The sequence below is a fragment of the Nerophis ophidion genome, linkage group LG22 (genome assembly GCF_033978795.1).
Source record: "Nerophis ophidion isolate RoL-2023_Sa linkage group LG22, RoL_Noph_v1.0, whole genome shotgun sequence".
Lineage (NCBI taxonomy): Eukaryota > Metazoa > Chordata > Actinopteri > Syngnathiformes > Syngnathidae > Nerophis > Nerophis ophidion.
This window is the reverse complement of record NC_084632.1, coordinates 32,996,933-33,021,363: the sequence shown is the minus strand read 5'-3', so window position 1 is coordinate 33,021,363 and position 24,431 is coordinate 32,996,933. Positions and strand designations below refer to the sequence as shown.

At 42.6% G+C, this 24,431-nt stretch overlaps 1 protein-coding gene across 4 annotated transcripts in view; it reads left to right on the top strand.

Annotated features, from left to right (window-relative positions):
* The window catches only part of pde4ba (phosphodiesterase 4B, cAMP-specific a), a 530,844-nt gene that overhangs the window by 351,567 nt on the left and 154,846 nt on the right, over positions 1-24,431 (top strand). For all 4 annotated transcript variants that reach the window (XM_061883737.1, XM_061883739.1, XM_061883738.1 and 1 more), the window contains one exon: positions 7,852-7,904. In XM_061883737.1, the coding sequence (XP_061739721.1) occupies positions 7,852-7,904 (53 nt within the window). The remainder of the gene's footprint in view (positions 1-7,851; positions 7,905-24,431) is intronic.

Below are 24,431 nucleotides of genomic sequence, written 5' to 3'. Positions count from 1 at the left end.
TATTGAATCAAATCGTGGGACACCCAAATATTCGCAGCCCTAATTTATACATATATATAGATACATATCTTCTTTTTATCTTTTTTTTTACTCTTTATATTACTAAATTATTGTGTATGCACCTTAGGAGATCTGCTCCAATTGCGTTGTACTTTGAAGCTGCTCACTATAATAATGACAAATAAAACTTTATTCTATTCCATTCTATTCTATTCCATATTTAACTTCAAAAGTATAAGGTTGTAAATCCTCATTTGTCCAAAAATGGTTGTCTTCGTTGTCTGTTAACAAGTCTGCCATGATTAGAGAACACACTCGTGTTTGATTCCGGAAGTAGGAAAACACATGTTGCCAGAAGTCGGGCGTGTGCTGCTATGGAAACAGAAATCAACGCGCTGAAGAAAACAGCTTAAATGCTTAAAATGATCAAAATATGGTATATATTGAACATATTACATGTTGTTGTGAACATGTCTGTTACTAAATTATATATAGACTTGCAGTGTATACAAAACGTTGCTGGAGGGTTTAGAAGTGGTTTTAGAAGGTCACAACAGTGACTCCCATTAACCGCATTTTTCAAGAATTTTTTTTAATCATCTTTAAAATCGTAAAAAAAAAAAAAGAAACACGCGTTTTTGTCTCTCGTGACGATTGTGAACGATAGGCAAAATTTAAAAAAAAGTGTAGTTCCTCTTTAAATAAATATGAATTGAGGTTGCAAACAATTCGAATAGAAATCCCAGTAGATAAGTTTGATGTATTTTAGAATCAAGCTTAACAGTAAACATGACTAGTTTAAATGTTTTGATAAAGCATTATTATTACAGTAAAACTCATGCTGTGCATAGCACTGTATATCTATTAGTTAAGTGTTTATCTGCAATTAAATTCCTTCCATCCATCCATCTTCTACCGCTTATTCCCTTCGGGTGGAAGGCGGTGTACACCCTGGACAAGTCGCCATCTCATTACAGGGCCAACACAGATAGACAGACAACATTCACACTCACACCCACACACTAGGGCCAATTTAGTGTTGCCAATCAACCTATCCTCAGGTGCATGTCTTTGGAGGTATGTGGAAGCCGGAGTACCCGGAGGGAACCCACGCACTCACGGGGAGAACATGCAAACTCCACACAGAAAGATCCCGAGCGCAGGATCAAACCCAGGACCTTCGTATTGTGAGGCACACACATTAACCCCAGGTTCCACCGTGCTGCCCTGCAATTAAATATGAAAGAATTCCATCCATCCATCCATTTTCTACCGCTTATTCCCTTTCGGGGTCACGGGGGGCGCTGGCGCCTATCTCAGCTACAATCGGGCGGAAGGCAGGGTAGAGCCTGGACAAGTCGCCACCTCATCGCAGGGCCAACACAGATAAACAGACAACATTCACACTCACATTCACACACTAGGGCCAATTTAGTGTTGCCAATCAACCTATCCCCAGGTGCATGTCTTTGGAAGTGGGAGGAAGCCGGAGTACCCGGAGGGAACCCACGCATTCACGGGGAGAACATGCAAACTCCACACAGAAAGATCCCGAGCCTGGATTTGAACCCAGGACTGCAGGAACTTCGTATTGTGAGGCAGACGCACTAACCCCTCTGCCAGCGTGAAGCCCATTATGAAAGAATTTTGTAATTAAATATTAAATCATATTCTAAAAAAACAAATAATTCAAATGTGTGATTGCTTTAAGAATTCTGACAAATACATCAAATTAACATTTAGTATGTTACCATGGTAACTGTTAATAATAATTTGTATATTTAGCATGTCAGCCAATTTTGTAGGTAAACAACTACAAGTCATGGGTACTGTTACTTCCAAATGAAGGGAAATAGTGAAAAAGTACTTCAAAATTCAGTTTTTTTTTTGTTTTAATTTCTGCGTTTGTAAAGTATTTTTAGTATTTAGGCCAAGACCTTTGGTACACTTGTTCATGCAATGGTTAACAACATTGTTGAGTTGTGTTGAGTTTATTTCAAACATGAACATGCTTACAATAAGATATATTATCTTGCATTCAGGCCGTCTGAAAATGTTGTGTGTTTTCTGGGTGCTACGACTTCCCGGCTATGACCAAAACATCGATGTTTGCTTAGTCGCTGATTCAAATTGACAGCGCTGTGATTGCTTCCTGCGACTCTGCCCAGGATAGGCAGTACAGATAATGAATTGCAGTTTAAAAACAAACCCTCTATATAAATGGCTACGTTGTCCCAGCACAGATTGCTTACAAATTGATAATGTTGTATATAGACAGGCCAGGTTCCTCCATGTTTAAAGGGATTTTCTTTTTTTTACAAACATTGCTTCAGCAATAGAAAGTGTCCCACCGAGATCTGAAATAAGATTGTTTTCAGACAGAAATCTATTCCCGTCTTTATAACTGCTGGATGACTTAAAGGACAACTGCACTATTTTTGGAATTTTTCGTTCACAATCATAATGAGAGACATGATGGCGGATGGATTTTTTTTTTCTGCATTCTAAATATTAAATAAACTCAAGTAAAAGTCCACTTACAGTGGAGCCAATAAGAGCACCTCAATTACGCCCATGAAATCAGATAAATAACAATTTTAAATATTGCCAATACTCAATTTACATTGCGTGACTTGAATATTAACCAAGTATTGGTGATATTGAGTGGTCTGCTGCTTCCTCGCTTCTCTGCTCCCTGCAAGTTGATTGCACATGCCTCTCACCTGAAAAATAGATGGCTGAAGATATAATCCGACAAGTTGGTACACTTTGACAGCCATTCGGGACCTGGAACTGGCGGGATTGACATGACAAGCGCTCCCCCGTTTCTTCGTGAGGATTATAAGACATTTTTCATCTAAATGGGAATATATGAATTGTCATGTCATTGTGATCATCAATCAATCAATCAATGTTTACTTATATAGCCCTAAATCACTAGTGTCTCAAAGGGCTGCACAAACCACTACGACATCCTCGGTAGGCCCACATAAGGGCAAGGAAAACTCACACCCAGTGGGACGTCGGTGACAATGATGACTATGAGAACCTTGGAGAGGAGGAAAGCAATGGATGTCGAGCGGGTCTAACATGATACTGTTAAAGTTCAATCCATAATGGATCCAACACAGTCGCGAGAGTCCAGTCCAAAGCGGATCCAACACAGCAGCGAGAGTCCCGTTCACAGCGGAGCCAGCAGGAAAACATCCCAAGCGGAGGCGGATCAGCAGCGCAGAGATGTCCCCAGCCGATACACAGGCAAGCAGTACATGGCCACCGGATCGGACCGGACCCCCTCCACAAGGGAGAGTGGGACATAGGAGAAAAAGAAAAGAAACGGCAGATCAACTGGTCTAAAAAGGGAGTCTATTTAAAGGCTAGAGTATACAAATGAGTTTTAAGGTGAGATTTAAATGCTTCTACTGAGGTGGGATCTCGAACTGTTACCGGGAGGGCATTCCAGAGTACTGGAGCCCGAACGGAAAACGCTCTATAGCCCGCAGACTTTTTTTGGGCTTTGGGAATCACTAATAAGGCGGAGTCCTTTGAACGCAGATTTCTTTTGCTGGGACATATGGTACAATACAATCGGCAAGATAGGATGGAGCTAGACCGTGTAGTATTTTACACGTAAGTAGTAAAACCTTAAAGTCACATCTTAAGTGCACAGGAAGCCAGTGCAGGTGAGCCAGTACAGGCGTAATGTGATCAAACTTTCTTGTTCTTGTCAAAAGTCTAGCAGCCGCATTTTGTACCAACTGTAATCTTTTAATGCTGGACATGGGGAGACCCGAAAATAATACGTTACAGTAGTCGAGGCGAGACGTAACAAACGCATGGATAATGATCTCAGCGTCTTTAGTGGACAGAATGGAGCGAATTTTAGCAATATTACGGAGATGAAAGAAGGCCGTTTTAGTAACGCTTTTAATGTGTTTCTCAAAGGAGAGAGTTGGGTCAAAGATAACACCCAGATTCTTTACAGTGTCGCCTTGTTTAATTGTTTGGTTGTCAAATGTTAGAGTTGTATTATTAAATAGAGTTTGGTGTCTAGCAGGACCGATAATCAGCATTTCCGTTTTTTTGGCGTTGAGTTGCAAAAAGTTAGTGGACATCCATTGTTTAATTTCATTAAGACACGCCTCCAGCTGACTACAATCCGGCGTGTTGGTCAGCTTTAGGGGCATGTAGAGTTGGGTGTCATCAGCATAACAGTGAAAGCTAACACCGTATTTGCGTATGATGTCACCTAGCGGCAGCATGTAGATGCTGAAGAGTGCAGGGCCAAGGAACGAACCCTGGGGAACTCCACACGTTACCTTAACGTAGTCCGAGGTCACATTGTTATGGGAGACGCACTGCATCCTATCAGTAAGATAAGAGTTAAACCAAGACAGGGCTAAGTCTGACATACCAATTCGTGTTTTGATACGTTCTAATAAAATATTATGATCGACAGTATCGAAAGCAGCGCTAAGATCGAGGAGCAGCAACATAGATGACGCATCAGAATCCATCGTTAGCAATAGATCATTAATAATTTTTGCGAGGGCTGTCTCCTTGGAGTGATTTGCCCTGAAACCGGATTGAAAGGTTTCACATAGATTGTTAGACGCTAAGTGTTCATTTAACTGCTCCGCAACAATTTTTTTGAGGATTTCTGTTTAGTTATGTTCTGTTTTGTTTTGGACTCCATTAGTTCCTGTTTTTGCGCACCCTGGTTTGTCTTTGTTTCCATGCCTACCAATCAGTTCACCTGTTGTGCGTTCACGACTCACGCACCTGATTTGTCTGGACTCACGCACCTGTCATCACTGCACCTACTTAAGCCTGTAGTTGCCAGGCAGTCAGTCCTGGCGACATCACACCCTCTACCACCCTCTATCACCTCCTACACACCCATGCCGATGATCCATGCTCTTTTTCGGTCCAAGTAAGTTTTTCATGCCATAGTTTGTAAGTTTTGTTTTATGTTCATAGTTTTCCCAATGTGCGAGTTTTTGTTTTCATAGCCAAGTTTGTTCTCCGCCTTGTGCGCGCCTTTTGATTGTTCCTTTTTATAGTATAATTAAAAGATGTCTTTACCTTCACATTGTGTCCGATCCAGTCGCTTTGCACCACGGGAAAACAAACCACACCACAGTCCAAGTTATGACACCAATAAGCTTCATTGTAAGCAGACTTTTGATCAAATATATTTATTATTTAGAATGCATTTAAAAAAAATCAATCCCTTGTCATGTCTTTCACAATGATTGTGAACGATAGGCAAAATCCCCCCCAAAATGCAGTGAGAAAACTAATTAATTTATTTTTTTCAGTGTCTGCAAGTGTTTTTTTATTTAATGGCGTTTGTTTTTTCATTTAGGAAAATATTTCCTGCAACATGCATATGCTCGCACTTGGATCATTCCAGTGTACCAACACAGTTATAGCCAGTGACCATAGCGCATCTACGGCGTGCCAAAAATATATTGTGTTGTCTAGATTATGCTTCTCTATAGCCCAAAAAAGGTGGTGCAAATTATAGTTGTGTGCTGCATGTTCCACAACAAAGTAAAACACCACAAATTGGAGGAGAATGCTGTCATGACTGTGGAGGGAAATCATGCAAGGTCTCTACTTCTTTTGCGCTTGTTATCAATTACACACGCAGTCTTAGTAGATCACCCTTAAAAGGCTCACTTATAGAAGGCACAATTTTTATTGGCTTTTGAAATCTGAGTAGATTAGGCCCTAAATTTGCAAAGAATTACGTATGTGAACTAAGGACTACATTATTGTAATCAGAACAAAATATGAATAATGGAATTTCCCAAGAGTAATCGACTGGGTTGATGGAAGCAAAGATTTGAACCCTCAATCCCCTGATTGTGCTGCCAACATGTTAACCACTCAGCCATTCCAGTCAGTTAATGTTGCCGTCAGTGCATTTTTGGGTAACGCTTTAGTATAGGGAACACATATTCACCATTAATTAGTTGCCTATTAACATATTGGCTCTTAAAGGCCTACTGAAATGAGATTTTCTTATTTAAACGGGGATAGCAGGTCCATTCTATGTGTCATACTTGATCATTTCACGATATTACCATATTTTTGCTGAAAGGATTTAGTAGAGAATATCGACGATAAAGTTCGCAACTTTCGGTGCTAATAGAAAAGCCCTGCCTTTACCGGAAGTCGCAGACGATGAGGTCACATGTTGATGGCTCCTCACATCTTCACATTGTTTTTAATGGGAGCCTCCAACAAAAAGAGCTATTCGCACCGAGAAAACAGCAATTTCCCCATTAATTTGAGTGAGGATGAAAGATTTGCGTTTGAGGATATTGATAGCGATGGACTAGAAAAAAAAAAGGCGAATGCATTGGGACGGATTCAGATGTTTTTAGACACATCTACTAGGATAATTCTGGGAAATCCCTTATCTTTCTGTGTCGCTAGTGTTTTAGTGAGTTTAACAGTACCTGATAGTCGGAGGTGTACGTCCACGGATGTGTTGACGTCAATGTCGCAGGGAAGTCGACGGCAGCTGTATGGGCGGCACAAGCTCCGTGAATTTTAAACAAGGAATCACCGTGTGTTTGTGTGGCTAAAAGCTAAAGCTTCCCAACTCCATCTTTCTACTTGACTTCTCCATTATTAATTGAACAAATTGCAAAGGAGTCAGCAACACAGATCTCCAAAATACTGTGTAATTATGCGGTTAAAGCAGACAACTTTTAGCTGCGTGTGTGCGCAGCGCTCATATTCCCAAACAGTCAGTGACGTCAAGCGTACACGTCATCATTACACGACGTTTCGAAGACGAAACTCCCGGGAAATTGAAAATCGCAATTTAGTAAACTAAAAAGGCCGTATTGGCATGTGTTGCAATGTTAATATTTCATCATTGATATATAAACTATCAGACTGCGTGGTGGGTAGTAGTGGGTTTCAGTAGGCCTTTAATTAGTCATTGTTAAGTATTTATTAATGCCATGGCTTTATTATACAGCCAGAAAGCCATTAACTTAGAGTCTTCCCTCAGTAGCCTTAGAATTATTGCTTATTAATAACCCTAAACCTAACCCTTATATGTTTCCCTATTGTCCAAATAATTCTAAATTATGTATTTGTTACTTTAATAAGCAAGTAATTAATGGTGTCACATACTAAAGTGTTACCCATTTTCTATTTTGGTTTGTTTAACGTTAAAGTTAAAGTACCAATGGTTGTCACTCACACCCGGTGTGGTGAAATTATCCCATCACATTGACCCATCACCCTTGATCACCCCTGGGAGGGGAGGGGAGCAGTGAGCAGCAGCGGTGGCTGCGCCCGGGAATAATTTTTGGTGATTTAACCCCATTTCCAACCCTAGATGCTGAGTGCCAAGCAGGGAGGTAATGGGTCCCATCATTATAGTCTTATGACCGATCTCAGGGCGAAAACTGTAATTTATTTTTCCCTTTTTCCATTCTAGACTAGTAGTCAACTCCAGTTCCACACACATAAAGACTGCTAAATGTATATTAAAAAAATCTATTCCTGGTTTTCAGGACACCCTTATGTTTGCACCATGGACACTACTCTCCCGTTTGTTAGTGTTTTTGTACGCGCTTGAAGTTAAACATGTTTCTCTTTTTCATCAAAATCAGTAATCGTTGCGTTCCTAGTGCTAAGATGTCCAAACACGGCCGACCTTCCGGTGTGGTCACACTCATTTTATCTTCCACTAAAGCGGATAAGACAACAATGTGCATTTAGATTTTTGATAGTTAATACAGGGTGTCATAATGGTCCTTTTGTCTGGTGTCTTTGTTAAGGAGCACACTCTTTACCTCCATGTGTCATTCTTTCTTACAGGAGGTCTCCTGCAGCCACAAACCAGCCTGCAGTCACCAAAGTGTGCCTCCCAGGTAAGACGCTCACGTGAATATTTGAATCGCAAAGCAACATTAACGTCTTTATCTCCACTTTCAACATTTGCATGTGCTCCTTTGTTTATACAGCATCATTTTGTCTACCATTCTGCACTTCCACATCCTGCCTTTCTATCATTCACCGCAGCTGCCTACGTGACAACTTTCCCTTTTTTTCCTCATCACGCTCATTAACCTCGCCAAAACTTAGCTTGCTCAGACACTACGATCTGATAACACGACCCACTGACAGGTACTGTAGAAGAAACCTCCCTCCCTTTCAGTCGCCACGAGATTGTTACCGTGTGCGTGTACAGACACGTGATCTCCTGCTGGGCCTGCAAGGTTTTTGTTTTTGCCTTTTTGTGCAAGAACCACTTGTCAGTTACAATGAATGCAGCACACTCGCAGTATGAAGCGCAGGAGTGTTCAAACTTTTTGATTTTGGGGCTGCATTGTGCAAGTTACTATACATATGGACATATATATATATATATATATATATATATATATATATATATATATATATATATATATATATATATATATACATATATATGTGTGTGTGTATATATGTATATATATGTATATATGTATGTCCGGGAAAAATCAAACTACTTAATCTCTACAGAACTGTTTCATAAGGGGTTCCCTCAATCATCAGGAGATTTTAATGGAAGCATTCACATACAATGGTTTATATAGGGCACAGAGTGGGTGGGTACAGGCAGGCGTAGGGGCATGGTGATTGGCTCATGTGTTACCTAGGAGGTGTTTCCGTCTGTGGCGGCATGTTTTGAAATGATTTCACTGCGCTTGTTGAGGGATGACAGGGCTGGATGATATATAATAAACAGTTTCTCTTTTAAGCATAGGTTGCATCTTTTATTACGACTGTTGTAAGGTGTGCTGGATGCAAGAATTTGCCATGTTATTGAATATTCAACATTATTGTCTTTGAGGTTCCAAATGTGCTTGCTGAGTTCTGTAGAATTCCGCAAGGTCTGGTTTCTAAAGGAGGCCTTGTGATCATATATATATATATATATATATATATATATATATATATATATATATATATATATATATATATATATATATACATATATATGTATATATTTGTATGGGTATATGCAGTACAGGCCAAAAGTTTGGACACAACTTCTCATTCAATGTGTTTTCTTCATTTTCATGACTATTTATAATTGGCCTTAATGTGTGAATGTGGGTGTGAATGTTGGCTGTCTATCTGTGTTGGCCCTGTGATGAGGTGGCGGGTTGTCAAGGGTGTACCCCGCCATCTGCCCGAATGCAGTTGAGATAGGCTCCGGCGACCCCGCAAGGGACAAGCGGTAGGAAATGGATGGATTGTCACTGAAGGCATCAAAACTATTAATGAACACATGTGGGGTTATATCCATCCATCCATTTTCTACCGCTTATTCCCTTTCGGGGTCGCGGGGGGCGCTGGCGCCTGTCTCAGCTACAATCGGGCAGAAGGCGGGGTACACCCTGGACAAGTCGCCACCTCATCGCAGGGCCAACACAGATAGACAGACAACATTCACACTCACATTCACACACTAGGGCCAATTTAGTGTTGCCAATCAACCTATCCCCAGGTGCATGTCTTTGGAAGTGGGAGGAAGCCGGAGTACCCGGAGGGAACCCACGCATTCACGGGGAGAACATGCAAACTCCACACAGAAAGATCCCGAGCCTGGGATTGAACCCAAGACTGCAGGAGCTTTGTATTGTGAGGTCACGGTGGGGTTATATACTTAACAAAAAAAGGTGCAATAACGAAAACATGTTTTGTATTGTAGTTTCTTCAAAATAGCCACCCTTTGCTCTGATTACTGTTTTGCACACTCTTGGCATTCTCTGGATGAGCTTCAAGCACACCTGTGAAGTGAAAACCTTTTCAGGTGACTACCTATTCAAGCTCGTCGGCTGAATTTCCCCCTGGGATCAATAAATTACTTTCTATTCTATTCTATTCTATTCTATTTTGTTTTTCAGCTATTTCATCTTTTTTTGTTAAGTACACAACTCCACATGTGTTCATCCATAGTTTTGATGCCTTCAGTGACAATCTACTATGTAAATAGTCATGAGAATAAAGAAAACGCATTCAATGAGAGGGTGTGTCCAAACTTTTGGCCTGTACTGTATGTCTCCCTTGTTTACTTCCATGTCCACCTGTTTAATTAATCAGAAATATCAAGCAGCTAAAATGTGCATAACATGGATATGTGTGGAGAGAGTTTTGCATTTTTCCCATTATGCGTTATGAGTGTAATTTTGAATTCTGTATATATTTGTTGATGTTTTTTTTCATAATATCTACAGAGTTCCGTGAGCTGTTTATGTTGTGTGTGACCATGTGTGTTGACTTTATGTTTTGGTTGCAGTTTGCGTCATGTGTGGGAAAGGTTGTTTGGATTGGTTCACATAGGTAAATGCTGTGCTGTATACATTTCCACGTAGAATTCATGGTCATTGACCTGACAGCAAATATGCAGCAAGTAGACTCTCAGCTGCAGTCAAAATTCCTTATTTAACATGTGATGGGCAAAACTGACGGGCCTAACTGAAGACGCTGGCGGGTCCTAGTTTGTACACCCCTGATATAGCACAACATCAATTTTGTTTGTATGAGTGTACATGCTAAAGTGTAATTCACACTACAAGCCATCTATTTTATTCTCCTGACGTCATGTCCGGCTATTTAACTATGCAAAGTTTAAAGTGGTGGTCAAGCAAGCATCTGTTGTCAAAGCGTTCTGGGCGCAATTTTGCCTCTTCCAAACAAAAATGCCCTATGCTAGAAGTGTTTTAGGCTGTTGGAACCGCTTGAATCATGATAAGGTAAAAGTTTCATCAGTGTTCCGAGGTAATCAAGAAGGTAGAAAGAGTACAAGAGAAACGCACAAGTTTGCAGCGATCACTTTGTTAAAGGTTTGTTTGATATAAGTGAAGTGAAGGGTAAGCACGCCATTTATGTCAAAAGAGCTTGTCTCCAGATTCCACGTTTGCAGCTTTGTGTCACGCCGACCTCACTTTATCAGCTTCCGTCTGCTGCAACGTTTCACCCTCTTCTTCGTGCTCGCTTCTAGAAGCAGCAGTTCATTCTCCGTTCATTCACCTTCAAAAAGATAACGTTGTGGATCCTCAATTGTCCAAAAATAGTGGTTTGCGTTGTCTATAACCAAGTCTGCCATGATTACAACACACACACGCCTTTCTTTCCGGAAGTCGGATCACACATTTGTTGCCAGAAGTCTGAAGTGTGCTGCTAAGCACTGCAAAAACTGAAATCAAAGTAAGATTAAATATCTCAAATAAGGGTGATATTTGCTTATTGTCTGTCCGATAACATAATTCTTCTCACTAAGCAGATTTTGTGTTATAGAGTGTTTTACTTCTTTTAAGGATTTTGGTCCCAAATTATCTGAGTAAGATATTACAGCTTGTTGCTGAGAGATTTTATGACCTATATTGAGTAAAACATGCTTGAAACTAGAATATCAGCTGATGCAAAGCTGTGGCATTAACACTCACAAGTATAAAACTACTTTTTAATGTAATAATTTCTTACTTCTAGCACGAAAAAAAAAAATCATCATGCCAAGATAATGACACTAGCGTTTACTTAATTTACGAATATCTTCCAAGATGTTGAGCAAAAAGGTCTCTTTTTTTCTACCAAGAAAAGTGCATTTGTTATCAGTGAGAATATACTTATTTTAAGGTATTTTTGGGTTCATTGAGGTTAGCTCATTTTACTTGTTTTGGTTTTACGGCCATGGTTTTGCTTCTTTTGGGTGGAGTCGGCTCTCTTGGTTGCTTTGTTGGGTCTGCACCTGTCTCTGGCCATGCTCCCCTTACACTAGCAGACGATGGTGTGGAACACCGCAGAGGCCACCACAGTGTTTTTTTGTTGTTGTTGTTTTGCTTTTGTGGCTGTGTGTAGAAGTGGCTGGTTGCATGAGCTCTGCTCTTTTAATGTCTTTAATGTCCTTTGTGTTCTTTGATGTTTCCCTCTTATACACATTTATGTGTGCTTTGGCTATGACTTTTTTTCCCTTGGCCTCAGTCTGGATCCCCACTCCAGAGGCCCAGGCTTAGACTGATTTTTTTTTTTGTTCACCCCCCCAGCTTTTACCTGTTTCCCACCTTTTTTGTAAGGGGGCGCCGGAAGTTGGCAGACCCGTCAGCGATCCTGTTCTGTCTCCCTGTAGTGTTTGTCTGATCTTGAATGGGATTGTCCTTAAAATCTTAATGGAATTCCCCTGGGTTTATTAAAGTATTTCTGATTCTGATTCTGATTCTGATTACTGCGTAGTTCGATGGTTTTGCTTGTATCTGTTTTTAGCGGGGCTTCACGGTGGCAGAGGGGTTAGTGCGTCTGCCTCACAATACGAAGTTACTGCAGTCCTGGGTTCAAATCCAGGCTCGGGATCTTTCTGTGTGGAGTTTGCATGTTCTCCCCGTGAATGCGTGGGTTCCCTCCGGGTACTCCGGCTTCCTCCCACTTCCAAAGACATGCACCTGGGGATAGGTTGATTGGCAACACTAAATTGGCCCTAGTGTGTGAATGTGAGTGTGAATGTTGTCTGTCTATCTGTGTTGGCCCTGCGATGAGGTGGCGACTTGTCCAGGGCGTACCCTGCCTTCCGCCCGATTGTAGCTGAGATAGGCGCCAGCGCCCCCCGAAATGGATGGATGGATGGATGTTTTTAGCGGTAATGTCTAGTTCGAACTCTGTTTGCTGTATAATTGTTAGGACTTTGACTTGGATTTGTTTTGCTTCTTCGACGCAGAGGGAATTTGGGACGAGCCAGGCGTGAATTAAGGTACATGTTTGATTTGTTTAAACACTATAATACAAAAACAAGAAAACAAAGGGCGCGCTCACTGGCGGTACAAAAACAGGGCTATGAAACAAAAGACTGGAACCAAGGCTATAACTATAAACATGAAACCAAAACACTTGCTCAATGGCATGAATAACAATGAACTATAAACAAAAACAGCACAATGACATGGCTATGAACAACTGAAACAAAACACTTACTGTGACGAAAAACAAGGGGCATGTGATGTGGCAGGTGATCGAGGGCATAGGTAGGTAGGTAGGTAGGCAGGCAAGTAAAGTTCCCAGGCCAAGGAACAGAAAACAAATGACTTAAATACTGGCTGTGGTAATTGGAAACAGGTGTGAGCGCTGAGGTAATCAAGAAGGTAGAGACCAGGTGGAAATTAATGGGTAACTATGGAAACAAACAAAACCAGGAAGTGCAAAACGACAAAACAAGAGTCCAAAAAACAAAACATAACATGATCAAACATAAGACCTGATTCACAGGCATGACAATAATATTGGTTTGGTTGACCACCACTTTGTTCACTGGATGTTAACAGGTCAGAAAAAGTCATGTGACTGAATACAACCTACAGTATAGGCGGGCCCCTGCACGGTACTATACACTTTTGCAGTCAGTGATGTGAATGATTTGACCTACCAGAGAATTACACCACTGTAAAATAATATAAACCACAGCTATTTCGAGTAAATGTTAATCATGTGACCATTTGCATCTTTTACATATGTATAATCAATTGAAGATGGTTGAAAACAATGGTTTAGTCACATTATTTAGCCCATCCTCTCAAAACCTCTAATACTTTTGCAACTTTAATTATATGTGCTTGACAGTGTGTGTGTGTTTGTGTGAGTGTGTGTGTGTGTTTGTGCGTCATCCGGCTGTATAATTGAGTATTTCACTGAGTGATGGTATTTAACTTGTAATATTTGTGCAATTGTGGTTTGACGAGCTGTAGAAGTTGAATGAGTGCTTATCGTGACACATATACATTATTGTGTGTGCGTGTGCAAGTGTGTGTGTGTGTGTGTGCGCGCGTGCTGTGGGGAGGTGTTCCTGTGGCTCTGATTGACGTCAGTGCGCCTTTCTGTGGCTTCTGTTGACTTCCTGTTAAAGCAGATGGACGAAGTTTTCACTTCCTTCGTCACAACCACAGCTCATCAGGTGCTGTGTACGGTAGTGTAAGTGCATGTGTGTGTGTGTGTGTGTGTTCAGGTTTCATATAAAGAGAAACATGGTTGTTTGTGAATATACGTGTGACGCATATCTTTATTGCTTCCGTGAAGATGGTTATGTGTTTAACAGCAACTACTCGGCTACTTTCCACAGAATTATTTGGTGGGTGTGGACATCATGAGATATCCTTTCAGGAGGCGGTAAATGTTTGAGAACCACTGCTTTAGACAATATATATTCAGTGAGTGAATTCTCATATCTGAATATTTTGTCTCCCAAAATTACACCAATGTGCAATTTTAGTGGTTTCTTCAGTAAAATATGTGCATGCACTTTGGTGTGATGTGTGCCCTTTTAATGCATTTTCACTCAAAACTATCCATCCATCCATCCATCATCTTCCGCTTATCCGAAATCGGGTCGCGGGGGCAGCAGCCTAAGCAGGGAAGCCCAGACTTCCCTCTCTCCAGCCACTTCGTCTAGCTCTTCCCGGGGGATCCCGAGGCGTTCCCAGGCCAGCCGGGAGACATAGTCTTCCCAACGTGTCCTGGGTCTTCCCCGTGGCCTCCTACCAGCTGGACGTGCCCTAAACACCTCCCTAGGGAGGCGTTCGGGTGGCATCCTGACCAGATGCCCGAACCACCTCATCTGGCTCCTCTCGATGTGGAGGAGCAGCGGCTTTACGTTGAGTTCCTCCCGAATAGCAGAGCTTCTCACCCTATCTCTAAGGGAGAGTCCCGCCACCCGGCGGAGGAAACTCATTTCGGCCGCTTGTACCCGTGATCTTATCCTTTCGGTCATGACCCAAAGCTCATGACCATAGGTGAGGATGGGAACGTAGATCGACCGGTAAATTGAGAGCTTTGCCTTCCGGCTCAGCTCCTTCTTCACCACAACGGATCGGTACAACGTCCGCATTACTGAAGACGCCGCACCGATCCGCCTGTCGATCTCATGATCCACTCTTCCCCCACTCGTCAACAAGACTCCTAGGTACTTGAACTCCTCCACTTGGGGCAGGGGCTCCTCCCCAACCCGGAGATGGCACTCCACCCTTTTCCGGGCGAGAACCATGGACTCGGACTTGGAGGTGCTGATTCTCATTCCGGTCGCTTCACACTCGGCTGCGAACCGATCCAGTGAGAGCTGAAGATCCCGGCCAGATGAAGCCATCAGGACTACATCATCTGCAAAAAGCAGAGACCTAATCCCGTGGCCACCAAACCGGATCCCCTCAACGCCTTGGCTGCGCCTAGAAATTCTGTCCATAAAAGTTATGAACAGAATCGGTGACAAAGGACAGCCTTGGCAGAGTCCAACCCTCACTGGGAACGTGTCCGACTTACTGCCAGCAACTCAAAACAATTTTTTTTTTACAAAAAATCATGAGTGATTAAAACACCTTGCCTTACTTTGATAACAAGTGACAACATGCATAGTAAGACTGAAGTATTTTGCTTTTATTGGTAATACAAAGGGCAGCACGGTGGTACAGGGTTTAGTGCATGTGCCTCACAATTTCGTTGGTCCTGAGTTGTCCTGGGTTCAATCCCGGGCTCGGGATCTTTCTGTGTGGAGTTTGCATGTTCTCCCCGTGACTGCGTGGGTTCCCTTCGGCTTCCTCCCACCTCCAAAGACATGCACCTGGGGATAGGTTGATTGGCAACACTAAATTGGCCCTAGTGTGTGAATGTTGTCTGTCTATCTGTGTTGGCCCTGTGATGAGGTGGCAACTTGTCCAGGGTGTACCCCGCCTTCTGCCCGAATGCCGCATGAGATAGGCTCCAGCGACCTCAAACAGGACACGCGGTAGAAAATGGATGGATGGTAATACAAAATATTGTATTTCATTGTCTCTTAACACCAGTTTTTATTTCTTTGTTGTTGTTGTTGCATAGTTAATACCTTGATGCGGTCGTGTGCTAGGTTGCAGTTTTGTCAATTTTACTTAAAGGCCTACTGAAATTAGATTTTCTTATTCAAACGGGGATAGCAGGTCCATTCTATGTGTCATAATTGATCATTTCGCGACATTGCCATATTTTTGCTTAAAGGATTTAGTAGAGAACATCCACAATAAAGTTTCACAACTTTTGGTCGCTAACAGAAAATCCCTGGTTTTACCGGAAGTCGCAGACGATGACGTCACATGTTGATGGCTCCTCACATCCTCACATTGTTTTTAATGGGATCCTCCAACAAAAACAGCTATATGGACCGAGAAAACGACAATTTCCCCATTAATTTGAGCAAGGATGAAAGATTTGTGTTTGAGGATATTGATAACGACTGACTAGGAAAAAAAAAAAAAAACGTGATTGCATTGGCACGGATTCAGATGTTTTTAGACACATTTACTAGGATACTTCTGGGAAATCCCTTATCTTTCTATTGTGTTGCTAGTGTTTTAGTGAGTTTAATAGTACCTGATAGTCGGAGGGGTTTGTCCACGGGTGTCTTAACGCCAATGTCTCAGCGAAGTCGACGGCAGCTTTATGGACGGGGCAAGCTCAGCTGATCTTCGGTAAGAAGCGACTTTTTACCACAATTTTCTCATCGAAACCTGCTGGTTGACATTCGTTTGGGATCCATGTTCGCTTCACCGCGCTCTGATCCATAGTAAAGTTTCACCTCCGAAATTTTAAACAAGGAATCACCGTGTGTTTGTGTGGCTAAAGGCTAAAGCTTCCCACCTCCATCTTTCTACTTTGACTTCTCCAATATTAATTGAACAAATTGCAAGATTCAGCAACACAGATCTCCAAAATACTGTGTAATTATGCCGTTAAAGCAGACGACTTTTAGCTGTGTGTGTGTGCAGCGCTCATACTTCCTAAAAACCTGTGACGTCATGCGTACACGTCATCATTACGCCACGTTTTCAAGAAAAAACTCCCGGAAAATTTAAAATTGCAATTTAGTTCACTAAAAAGGCCGTATTGGCATGTGTTGCAATGTTGATATTTCATCATTAATATATAAACTATCACACTGTGTTGTGGGTAGTAGTGGGTTTCAGTAGGCCTTTAACATTTGATTGGTCACTTCAGAATCATGTTTTAAACATGGGACTTAATTTGTGAAACGTTAGCTTGCTTAACGCAAATTGCTCTTTGTTTTGCTTAATGTATTTGTTGTGCTGTAATTGTTGTCTACTTGTCTAGTGCAGGGGCTTTTAAGTTCAAATTAAAGTCCCAACGACAGTCGCGCACACATTAGGTGTGGTGAAATTATCCTCTACATTTGACCCAATCCCATGTTCACCCCCTGGGAAATGAGGGGAGCAGTGAGCAGCCGCACTCAGGAATCCTTTTGAACCCAAACTTTGATGCTGAGTGCCAAGCAGGGAGGCAACGGGTTCCATTTTTATAGTCTTTGGTATGACTCGGCCGGGTTTGAACTCACAACCTTCCAGTCTCAGGGCGGACACTCTAACCACAAGACCACTGAGCAGGTCGCTTTCAACGCTGTCCAGGACGAGGACCCCCAAACTGACAGAGAGATGGAGTAGGGACCCCCTACCTATGTATCATGTCTATATCCCTGGGCTTTAAATCAAACCGAAGACCACTAATTGCTATCCGGCAACTGTCACAATAATCAACAACTGGCAGATAACACCGCCAATTGCGAGCAATCTTAAATGCTAACTTGTACATAATAATGTTGTTATTTAATTATGTTTTTATTTCAAACCCGCAAAGTACAGTGGGTAGGGTGGACATTCCACCGCCATTTATAAACTACTTCAACCAATGTCAATCAATCAATCAATCAATCAATGTTTACTTATATAGCCCTAAATCACTAGTGTCTCAAAGGGCTGCACAAACCACTACGACATCCTCGGTAGGCCCACATAAGGGCAAGGAAAACTCACACCCAGTGGGACGTCGGTGACAATGATGACTATGAGAACCTTGGAGAGGAGGGAAGCAATGGATGTCGAGCGGGTCTAACATGATACTGTGAAAGTTCAATCCATAATGGATCCAACACAGTCGCGAGAGTCCAGTCCAAAGCGGATCCAACACAGCAGCGAGAGTCCCGTTCACAGCGGAGCCAGCAGGAAACCATCCCAAGCGGAGGCGGATCAGCAGCGCAGAGATGTCCCCAGCCGATACACAGGCAAGCAGTGCATGGCCACCGGATCGGACCGGACCCCCTCCACAAGGGAGAGTGGGACATAGAAGAAAAAGAAAAGAAACGGCAGATCAACTGGTCTAAAAAGGGAGTCTATTTAAAGGCTAGAGTATACAAATGAGTTGTAAGGTGAGACTTAAATGCTTCTACTGATGTGGCATCTCGAACTGTTACCGGGAGGGCATTCCAGAGTACTGGAGCCCGAACGGAAAACGCTCTATAGCCCGCAGACTTTTTTTGGGCTTTGGGAATCACTAATAAGCCGGAGTCCTTTGGACGCAGATTTCTTGCCGGGACATATGGTACAATACAATCGGCAAGATAGGATGGAGCTAGACCGTGTAGTATTTTATACGTAAGTAGTAAAACCTTAAAGTCACATCTTAAGTGCACAGGAAGCCAGTGCAGGTGAGCCAGTACAGGCGTAATGTGATCAAACTTTCTTGTTCTTGTCAAAAGTCTAGCAGCCGCATTTTGTACCAAAATCTTTTGATGCTAGACATGGGGAGACCCGAAAATAATACGTTACAGTAGTCGAAGCGAGACGTAACAAATGTCTTGAAAAAAATATATCACTCTTGAATCAACACAGTAGTTAATCAATGTTAATTAATTACGGGACATAAATAATATCCATCCATCCATCCATTTTCTACCGCTTATTCCCTTTTGGGTTCGCGGGGGGCGCTGGCGCCTATCTCAGCTACAATCGGGCGGAAAGCGGGGTACACCCTGGACAAGTCGCCACCTCATCGCAGGGCCAACACAGATAGACAGACAACATTCACACTCACATTCACACACTAGGGCCAATTTAGAGTCGCCAATCAACCTATCCCCAGGTGCATGTCTTTGGAAGTGGGAGGAAGCCGGAGTACCCGGAGGGAACCCACGCATTCACGGGGAGAACATGCAAACTCCACACGGAAAGATCCCGATCCTGGATTTGAACCCAGGACTGCAGGACCTTCGTATTGTGAGGCAGACGCACTAACCCCTCTGCCACCGTGAAGCCCTAATAATGGAAGTATAATTGTTTGTTTATAGTAAATAATTGGTACAAAGGTTTCACACGTGTACAAGGATATTTCACATGTGTATATAATTGAACAGTGTTTATGTTGTGTACAAGGTGTGTTTATCATATGTTGTGCAAAGGAAATTTCATAATTTTTGGAAGCTCCTCTTGTATTTGAATTTGTTCATAGGGTTAGGTGCAATAAGTGTTCAACTTCAGCCTAAACCCTTTCAGCCTGCAAGACATGCACCTGGGGATAGGTTGATTGGCAACACTAAATTGGCTCTAGTGTGTGAATGTGAGTGTGAATGTTGTCTGTCTATCTGTGTTGGCCCTGCGATGAGGTGGCGACTTGTCCAGGGTGTACCCTGCCTTCCGCCCGATTGTAGCTGAGATAGGCGCCAGCGCCCCCCGCGACCCCAAAAGGGAATAAGCGGTAGAAAATGGATGGATGGATGTTTGTTTATTTTGTTGACCACTGACCGAATAAATGACAAACTAACTAACATTAAAGTGTGTTGGATCAATATGAGGCCCATTCTACACTAAGGTTATCCAAGGTAGAAAAGCGCTATACAAGTACAACCCATTACCATGGTAAATCCCACCTAACTTTATCTGTGTTCACACACACACTCAATGGTCGTTTAAGACCCCTCTCCCTCTGCGTCCGCCGGCGCAAAGCGACCTAGTATGCATGCGCAGAAAATATGCAAGTCAAAGTCACCTCCAGTGTGGCTTTGTGAGCAATTTCTTAAATGAAATTGAACTCATCTGAACAATATCCAGTGTTGTGGTATTTCAGTTAACTGGAATCCAGTGTGCTATTGTAGTGAATCACACCTGAGACATCATAAATGAATCAAATCTTTAATAAACACGTGAAGGTAAACAATGTGATAAATACAATTTTACAACAATTTATCCAGGGATGTAGATATCTGTCAGGACACTCCTCTCTCCTTGGCCTTCACCTTCATTCTCCTTTCCTTTTGGTGACTTTATATACGCTGGACCTAGACTTTGAATCTGCGACATACACGGCGGAGAATAACTGATACAGTCTGTTTTGCCAGTCCAAATGCATTCGCTGTTTTTTGCATCCTTCACTCGAAGGCCAGGTACTATAAAGCACACGTTACCTTTTTTAATCACATCCATGGAAGCTCGCATTCTCGTTGTCTCCCCTTCGACAAATGGACAAAGTTTTTCTGTAAGTAGAATCACAGCTGAGCCGGACATTTGAAAGTTTTCTTGCTGTCTGAGAAGACACTCTAGCCTTTAAATAGACTCCCTTTTTAGACCAGTTGATCTGCCGTTTCTTTTCTTTTTCTCCTATGTCCCACTCTCCCTTGTGGAGGGGGTCCGGTCCGATCCGGTGGCCATGTACTGCTCGCCTGTGTATCGGCTGGGGACATCTGTGCGCTGCTGATCCGCCTCCGCTTGGGATGTTTTCCTGCTGGCTCCGCTGTGAACGGGACTCTCGCTACTGTGTTGGATCCGCTTTGGACTGGACTCTTGCGACTGTGTTGGAGCCACTATGGATTGAACTTACACAGTATCATGTTAGACCCGCTCGACATCCATTGCTTTCCTCCTCTCCAAGGTTCTCATAGTCATCATTGTCACCGACGTCCCACTGGGTGTGAGTTTTCCTTGCCCTTATGTGGGCCTACCGAGGATGTCGTAGTAGTTTGTGCAGCCCTTTGAGACACTAGTGATTTAGGGCTATATAAGTAAACATTGATTGATTGATTGAAGTGTTGTATCTGAAATGGCTGGAGTCACTTTCTCTTAAAGGCCTACTGAAATGATATTTTCTTATTCAAACGGGGATAGCAGGTCCATTCTATGTGTCATTCTTGATCATTTCACAATATTGCCATATTTTTGCTGAAAGGATTTAGTAGAGAACATCCACGATAAAGTTTGCAACTTTTGGTGCTGATAAAAAAGCCTTGCCTTTACCGGAAGTCGCAGGCGAAGACGTCACAAGAGTGAGGGCTCCTCACCTCCTCACATTGTTTTTAATGGGAGCCTCCAGCAGCAAAACAACAATTTCCCCATTAATTTGAGCGAGGATGAAAGATTTGTGGATGATGATATTGATAGCGAAGGACTAGAAAAAAAAATACAATTTAAAAAAAAAAGTGACGGCTGCGGGCGGCGGCAGTGTGAGCGTTTCAGATGTAATTAGACACATTTACTAGGATAATTCTGGAACATCCCTTATCTGCTTATTGTTTTAATAGTGTTTTAGTGAGATTGTACAGACATACCTCGAGGTCGGATAGCTGCGGTGAACACGCAGTGTCTCAGAGAGAAGCCGAGGAGCCAAGCTCACAGCTGCTTTTTAAACAGCTACAGCAGGAGGACAAATAATCCAATGATGTCTCCGGTAAGATATATCTCACAATTTTCCCATCCAAAAACATGCTGGTTGACGTAGAGAAACATGTGTTAAAAACAAAGAAACACCTGCTGTGTCTCGGTGTTAAAGACAGCTGCAATCCACCGCTTTCCACCAACAGCATTTTTCTTTATAGTCTCCATTATTAATTGAACAAATTGCAAAAGATTCAGCAGCACAGATGTCCAAAATACTGATTAATTATGCGATGAAAAGAGACGACTTTTAGCCGTAAGTGGTGCTGAGCTAATATTTCCTGACAGTCCGTGACGTCACGCTCACGCGTCATCATTCCGCAACGTTTTCAACAGGATACCTCGCGGGAAATTTAAAATTGCAATTTAGTAAACTAAACCGGCCGTATTTGCATGTGTTGCAATGTTAATATTTCATCATTGATATATAAACTCGGTGCGGCGTCTTCAGTAATGCAGACGTTGTATCGATCCGTTGTGGTGAAGAAGGAGCTGAGCCGGAAGGTAAAGCTCTCAATTTACCGGTCGATCTACGTTCCCATCCTCACCTATGGTCATGAGCTTTGGGTCATGACCGAAGGGATAAGATCACGGGTACAAGCGGCCGAAATGAGTTTCCTCCGCCGGGTGGCGGGGCTCTCCCTTAGAGATAGGGTGAGAAGCTCTGCCATCCGGGAGGAACTCAAAGTAAAGCCGCTGCTCCTCCACATCGAGAGGAGCCAGATGAGGTGGTTCGGGCATCTGGTCAGGATGCCACCCGAACGCCTCCCTAGGGATGTGTTTCGGGCACGTCCAGCTGGTAGGAGGCCACGGGGAAGACCCAGGACACGTTGGGAAGACTATGTCTCCCGGCTGGCCTGGGAACGCCTCGGGATCCCCCGGGAAGAGCTAGATGAAGTGGCCGGAGATAGGGAAGTCTGGGCTTCCCTGCTTAGGCTGCTGCCCCCGCGACCCGACCTCGGATAAGCGGAAGATGATGGATGGATGGATATATAAACTATCAGACTGTGTGGTCGGTAGTAGTGGGTTTCATTATTCATGTGTGATTTCCACAAGTGTCTGTACATGTAGAGGAAGGAGAAACACGGGCATGTCTGGATGAATCCCCTCAATTTTGTAGTGGTTAGCTCCGGTTGTTATGAAGCTGGCTATCTTTCTGACGTCACTTCCTGTGTGGGGCGCGGTCTTTCTGACTTCACTTCCTCTCCGAACTCAGTTTGTAAACGATCAACGAGTCCATACAAAGCTAAGAGCCGGAGATTCAAGAAATACACGGCGCACTTACCCGTGTAAAAAAATATCCAAGGAGGGGAACCATAAACGCTGGTTTAGCGTGGCTGAAACGGGGCTCAGGGTAAATAATTATTAGTTTATGGGGTTATCCGACTTAATGTAGACAGGTCCTGACTGTGTGGTTAAAGACTTTCAAATTTGTGGAAAAATTGCGGGCAGAATATTAAAAAAAAAATAACCCCAAAAAAAAGGTCTAATCAACCAAAAATTTCACAACCATGAGTAGTAGTTAGCCTTTAAGTAAACTTTAAACAATGGTTTAGAGTGGCTGAAACGGGGCTTAGGGTAAATAATTATTAGTTTAAAGGGGAACATTATCACCAGACCTATGTAAGCGTCAATATATACCTTGATGGTGCAGAAAAAAGTTCATATAATTTTTTTACCGATTTCCGAACTCTAAATGGGTGAATTTTGGCGAATTAAACGCCTTTCTATTATTTGCTCTCGGAGCGATGACGTCACAACCGCCATTTTCTCAAACACATTATAAACATCGAGTCAAATCAGCTCTGTGATTTTTGTTTTTTTCGACTGTTTTCCGGTACCTTGGAGACATCATGCCTCATCGGTGTGTTGTCGGAGGGTGTAACAACACAATCAGGGACGGATTCAAGTTGATTTACGTAGAATGTGCATCGATTAGCACGGCATGCTAATCGATGGTAACATGCTATTTAGGCTAGCTGTATGTACATTTGTAGCTATATTTGCATCCAGCCTTTCCCTCCACCCACATCTAATGCCAAACAAACACCTACCAATCGATGGATTTAAGTTGCTCCAGGGTCACAAGATGCGAAAGTTCCGATCGTTTGGTCTGCACATTTTACCGGCGATGCTAAGGCAGACATGGAACAGAGATGTATGGATATCCTGCAGATGCCTTTTCAACGATAAAGTCAACGAAATCACAAAGGTGAGTTTTGTTGATGTTATTGAATTATGTGCTAATCAGCCATATTTGGTCGCAGCATGACTGCCAGCTAATCTATGCTAACATGCTATTTAGGCGAGCTGTATGTACATTTGTAGCTATATTTGCATCCAGCGTTTCCCTCCACCCACATTTAATGCCAAACAAACACTTACCAATCCACGGATTTAAGTTGCTCCAGTGTCACAAGATGCGAAAGTCCCGATCGTTTGGTCTGCACATTTTACCGGCGATGCTAAGGCATACATGGCCGAATAGCGTCAATAGCTATTCGCTCAATAGCTTCAGTTTCTTCTTCAATTTCGTTTTCGCTATCTGCCTCCATACTCCAACCATCCGTTTCAATACATGTGTAATCTGTTGAATCGCTTAAGCCGCTGAAATCCAAGTCTGAATCCGAGCTAATGTCGCTTTATCTTGCTGTGCTATCTGCCTGGAAAGCATGTATATCACTGGATGCGTCACAGGTAAATGGACGGTGGCTTCACAGATAGCGAAAATCCGGCACTTTAAAGCCTTTTTTTTGGGGATATTTTATGATGGGTACAATTTTGAAAAAAACTTCGAAAAATAAAATAAGCCACTAGGATCTGATTTTTATTGGTTTTAACCCTTCTGAAATTGTGATAATGTTCCCCTTTAAGGGGTTATCCGACTTAATGTAGACAGGTCCTGACTGTGTG